The 6,000-nt window shown below is 41.4% G+C and overlaps 1 protein-coding gene across 1 annotated transcript; it reads right to left on the bottom strand.

The window, feature by feature from the left end:
- Nucleotides 1-256: 256 nt before the first annotated feature.
- On the bottom strand, nt 257-3,330 carry LOC101479583 (interferon regulatory factor 6). Its single transcript, XM_024802564.2, has 6 exons — nt 3,095-3,330; nt 2,241-2,436; nt 1,862-2,122; nt 999-1,391; nt 672-790; nt 257-563 (listed from the first exon to the last, which is right to left on the bottom strand). Exons 1-6 carry the CDS (start codon nt 3,266-3,268, stop codon nt 390-392), a joined length of 1,317 nt encoding a protein of 438 aa, XP_024658332.2. The 5' UTR covers nt 3,269-3,330; the 3' UTR covers nt 257-389.
- Nucleotides 3,331-6,000: the final 2,670 nt, after the last annotated feature.

The raw sequence follows: 6,000 nt of genomic DNA, 5'->3' as shown, positions 1-6,000 counted from the left end.
TACTGAGTACATATGCATGACCTCTTCAGAGGTCTGTGAGGATCTATGCTCACTGTACTCACAGTCCACAGATCCAAATCCAACAGAGCACGGTTGGGATGTGACAGAGCAGGAGATCCATATCGTTGATGTGCAGCTGACACATCTGCAGCAGCCGAGTGATGACATCATGGAACTAATAAAGTGCATTTTACTCTTATGGCTCAAAGACGAGCATAATTTGTATTTTTGAAAGGATTTCACACAAATTCACAGTCACGCTTTTATTGATAAAATAAACATGCGATCACAGGCTAAATACAGTTACGTTCAACAAGCCATAAAACAATTCAGACCCAAAGTGCAGCAGCAGCATCCATTTCAGAACAAACCCATTACTTTACTGCCTGCTACAGACCCTGGTGGGTCTGTAGCAGGCAGTAAAGCTGCTTTAGCTGGGTCACAATGCTATCCTTGATGTTTTCCATCGAAATCTGGAGGCGGATGCTGCCGCTGTCAAGTGATCGCGTGTTGTCGTCACTAGAAAACAGCTCACTTATCATTCTGGCCACCACTGGAATGACCTGCAGGGTGAAAGAGGGCCGTTAAGTGTTGGGAAAAGACATTTCGCAAGCTTATTTGTTTAAAAATTTCAAGATAGACCACTTAAATTATGTTACACATTTCTTTACCTGGACCATGATAAGTTTCCTCTCCTTGGGTCTTCCATCTGGCCACTCCTCCCCGAAACACAGATTGATCTCATAGTCAGGAGTGCTTGGTGCCTGACCACGCTGTTGAGCTATCACACCTGCACAGCAAACAAAAAATATATATATTTATAAAAAAAAAATGCTTTTCCACAGGTGCTCAAACTCATTTTACATTGCAGGCCACACCTGCCCACCTTGATCTTAAGGCATGGGCCAAACCGCTGAAACTCCCATTTTTGTCAGTGTAAAGATGCTTAACTACACATTGCATCTCATTTATTAAAAAGAAGTGACATTAATACATACCAGCGAGAAAAGACTCAAGACAGAACAGTTTGACCTTCCTCTGCCGCTCTATGAGATTCGGAGCAGCTGGATTTGGAGCGCAGGGGCCAGACCAGTACACCTTGCACTGACAGAGACGGACTGCGTAGATATCGTGGCCGCTGACCTCCAGGATCAGACCTCTGTCCATCACGTCCAGAAGGCGGTTAGTGAAGACCCTCTGCTTGTCATTGGTGATGTGCTCCGTGGTCGGAAAGCGTAGCTGTTCCAGGTTCACTGGGCCGAACAGCTCTTCCTGATTGACCATGGGCCCGAGGTCTCCGTAGAACAGCCTGCAGCCTAGCGGGTTGCTGACTGTCGCTGGAGGACACATCTCCTTCCCTCTGTAAAGAAACTGCACCTCCAGGTCTGTCACTGGGTCAGAGATGAAGGTGGAAGCGTGTTAAAAAGGAAAATGCAATAAAACTATATTTTAGGTAAAAACAGAAAAAGAACTAAGCTTAATTTTTGAAAAAGGAGAGGTCACAGGGAAGCAGAAACTTCAATTTTACGACCATGGTGCACATACTGGACACATATTCTCAATTAATTAATAAAAAGTTCTGTTTATTTAAAAACAACAACAGGAATAGTGACATCTTCAAGCTTAAAGCAGAGGAGTTGAAACTATCTTTTTATAAAACCAGCAAGTATTGCTGTCTAGAGAAGAGGTTTTCTGATGTTATATTTTCCTAATTTAAACCAATCAAATGTCATGAAGTTCAACTGCACTTGGGGAGCTACAGCAGGTATCCCCTACACCTCAGCCTGCCACAACAAAAAGCTCAAATTGTTATTTTAAGTTGAAGTCTGCCAAGCAAGCAGGTGCAACAGTTCACACTCACTTGGAAGGGAACTGATCCACATTTTGGGAGAGGCAAACAAGCCGTCGGGCAGGGGAGGGGGCTGCAAAGACGGATCGGGCAGAGTAACTGGGGACATGTCGTGTGTCGTTTGCTGCATCTCCACATCCACGGGCTCCTCTTTAGGCCAGGGTTTAACAGGCTCCTCTTTGGACCAGACCTCGTTTGATGGGGGACAGCTGGGAGGCTGCATGGATGACTCAGAACCCATCGGAGACCACATAATGAGAGGAGAGGGGGTGCCTACACGAAGAAAATAATTCATTTACTGTTAATAAGCAATCAAACTGGACATTGCAGAAAAAATTAAAGATGAACGAAGAAAGACGAGAGCGAGCCGCATTAAAGAGCTCTCATTTACCGTGGTTGCTGAGGGGCTGAGGGATGTCACAGACATCATATATCTTCCAAGGATTCATGGGGATCTCTTTGGTGCCGTCATAGACGAGGTTGAATTCTCTGCTTTTGTTCAGGGCACATCGAAGCTGAGCTTTCCACTTTGCAGGATCAGGTTCGTCAACTCCCTCCTGGAACTTTCCGGTCTCCACAGCCCATGCCTGGGGGAATATTTAGACCAAATGAAGGGATCAGTATCACACAGTTATTTTAATTTCTATTTATGCACAGTATGCACTCACAAAAAATAAATAAAACCAGTGTTCTTTATTTACTGAGTGATGCTGGGTCAGCATGTTTGTCAGGAAACAGCTGTATAATGTATTCACAGCTATGTCAGAATGAAAAGACTCAAGCCCAGAGGCTCAATTTTTCACGAGGTACACACACCTCGTCACAACAAAGTTTATGCTGATCAAATTCTGTTTTCTTTTCTTTAAAAAAAAAGTTTACTTATTTATTTTTTTTAAGAAAAGAAAACAACCTCATGAGCCACAACCTTTTCCCTTTATGCCTCTCCTGTTTAATTTGGTAGGTTTACAGAAGAACAATAAAATAAAACACCTACATAAAGTTTCATTCAACATGACCCAGAGAAACAAAATAGAACTGGGCTGCAAAGCCAGACGTTTTATTAAAAGTCCTACTTATTATTATTATTATTAGAGGGTATTTTTTAAAAGGATATTAACCAGGAATGAATTAGCATAACCCCTGCTTAAACCTCCTCACTGTCTCTGCAGAAGTACAAGTTCTGATCATGTATAAGGAATAAAGTCACACACACAGGCAGACACCCCTCTTTTAGTGAATCTTTACCTTAAAGATGGTGTCCTCATCCTCGTGCTGGGGTGTGTGCCGTGTGGCGTGTTTCCATGGGATCCTGAAGCGCATGTTCTCACGGTCAAGCCACGTCAATCCCGGGTAGCGCCCGCTTTCCACCTGCGCGACCAGCCAGGGCTTCAGGCGGACACGCCGAGGGGTGACTGCCATCCTCACTGCCGAGAAAATCCAAGTGAAATCAGTCCACCCTCAGAAGTCTTAATACCTTAATAACCCCCCCCCCCCCCCCCCCAGCTGGCAGGAGTTTCGACGAAAAAAACAAAACAATGCACACAATGAGTTTGTCTGGACGGTTGATGATGATCCTATCACCATTAGGAGCCAAAAACAGGCCGACAATATCAAACCACTCCCTGAAACTGCTCATGGACTGCAGAAAGCGTGTCAATTGGCCCGCTATTGTGATTTTTCCCGGTGTTGGCACAGCATACATCATGTGCTTGTTGCTTCCTGTGTGATGCTAATTGTGGGTTGTTGTTTTTTTTTGGTTTTCTTTTGCTTGGGGCGATAGGGTCAGTTTACTGCCAACTGCCTGCAGTATCACCACGATCTGTCTGATCCAGTGCGGTTAACAGATGTTTCCAGTTTCTCCCAACATAAATGTGACCTTAGGGGCTGCAAAGGGTTTAATAGATGATTTCATAGATAAAATAGTGGGAGGCACTCCAAGAACTGAGATACAAGCAAAAGTCCTGCGCAATCACTCATTTCTTTATATGTAGAAGTGGAAATTGGGAATAGATGCAGCAATGTGTTCTAAATTGTACCTTTAGCTACTTAGTTACTAGCAGCCTGCTGCAAAAACACATAATTTGTTCCAATTTCTTTAGTTGAAGCTATAAAAAAATGCCAACAATAAAAAAAAACAACTATCTACATCAGATGAACAGTACCTGAAAGTCATGTCCACAAGAAACAAGTTTTAAAAAAAAAAGACATGACGGAGGGATGAATTTGACTCTTCAGTTGATCTGTCTCCTGTTCACTGAAATCCAAATTACACAAGAACTGGAATTCAGTGAAAGTCAGTGGCAACAGCTGTTATGATGTGAGGAATCCAAATTTGAAATTCTTGGTTCAAATCATGTTGAGTGTGGGTATGGTGTTAGGAGAGAGGTACAACAGTTCTGAAGACTAGTTAAAAATTACAAAACAGCTTGCGTAAGAGAGGGTGTTCATATGAAAATCATCCTGCCAAATACTGACTTCCAAGCTTCAGAGAACTGTCCAAATTCATTTTTGCCTTAGATACTGTTTTTACAATGTATGTTTGCAATGATTCAATAAAATGCTGCATTTTTCTGCATGTCGGATAATAGATTTAACAAAAACACTGGCCGGAGTATGTGTGAGTAAAATGCAATGGAAATATATTAAATAAAATGTTTATTCATTCACATAAATAATCATTAAGGACATCCTGCTTGGTATAAACTGAATGTACCAATCAAGTATTTCATTCTACCGGATTCCATTAAAATGAAAATTTAAAAACTGTTCAAAATTGGTGGTAAAATAGTGCAGCTAGAAATCGGTTTCTCTGTGTACTCTTTTTGCTTCATGAAGATATCACCACAACCTGGGATGCAGTCGCTGCAGTTGTGACATTTGGTTTCATTTCACACATCGGTCATGTTGTCTTCTTCTGACTTCCTGGAATTACGGTGAATAAATATGACACAGGAGATCCGGGTTAACAAGTGACTCAAACTGACTGCTTCATTGTTACATTTGTCAACCAGCAGGTGTCAGCTTAGTGTCAGTTATCGCTGCTTTATATAATTCTCCCTCTGTAGGCATTATTGAGCATTTTGGTTGTTATTGATAGGAAGTATTATTTATCAAAAAGGGTGTGGATTTATGCAACTCTTTATGTTTACTCAAAGCTAATGCATTCCTCCTTCTTTTCCTTTTTTCTTCAATATGTCTGTGCTTAAAAAAAAAGCAAAATAATTGTAACATCAAAGCTGAAACATTTAATCATGGTTCACGAGAAAAAACAAATAATCGGAACAAATTAGCAAAATATCCAGAAGTTGTTGAGATAGTTCAGTTTGGAAGAGTCGATGTTGTAATTCCTACTCGAATGGTTGAAAGAGTGAAAAACTTCATTTAATTTTATGTTGATAAAACAGCAGCATAAACTATAAATCAGGACTGAGTACGCGTGGATAATCTTCTTCCTCGGGTTGTAGTCCTGTCACTGTCCCACAGGTGAAATCAGGGCCACAGCTGGCCTGAAGTCCCTCAGCCAACACAGTGAGTCTTCTGCTGCTTCTGTTTTTATGCAGATGTTGATAAGAACTACATTCAAGAAGCACTCAGAATATTTCCCTATAATAACACATGTCCTTTCTCCAGTCTTCTCTCTGTGATCTCTCAACTTACCCATTTACTGCGCTACTATCCAAAATAATACCACATGTAATAGTGATACGCTGTATTAAAGGCGGTACACTGTGTTCTAAGCTCTCACTTAGCAGCAGGTATGCATATAGTTTTGGTTTCATTAGACTACTGCTTCCGTCACCAGAGAAGGTTTCTTTAACCAGGAGAATGATACACTAATAATCAAATTAGCCACAAGAAGCACCAACTTTCTTTGACATACCTCATTACACTGAAACAGGTTTTGAAAAACTTCATAGGAATGCAGAGTAGACAAAGTGAGCTTTCATGAATTAAAAGAAACTCATACATAAATACACAAAAGTCACTATTCTCAAACAATAGAATGAAAGGACAGTAACAAATGGAGATAGAGGTATATATATAACAGCCCCCTGACGACACACAGTGGTGAACAACAAAGATTTTAACTAAAACTCAGCATCAGGATTCACACCAACAGTGCCTTCATTCGTCGGGAGAAGCCGCAGATC

The sequence above is a fragment of the Maylandia zebra genome, linkage group LG5 (genome assembly GCF_041146795.1).
Source record: "Maylandia zebra isolate NMK-2024a linkage group LG5, Mzebra_GT3a, whole genome shotgun sequence".
In the NCBI taxonomy this organism is placed as follows: Eukaryota; Metazoa; Chordata; class Actinopteri; order Cichliformes; family Cichlidae; genus Maylandia; species Maylandia zebra.
This window is presented reverse-complemented; position numbering and strand designations above follow the sequence as displayed.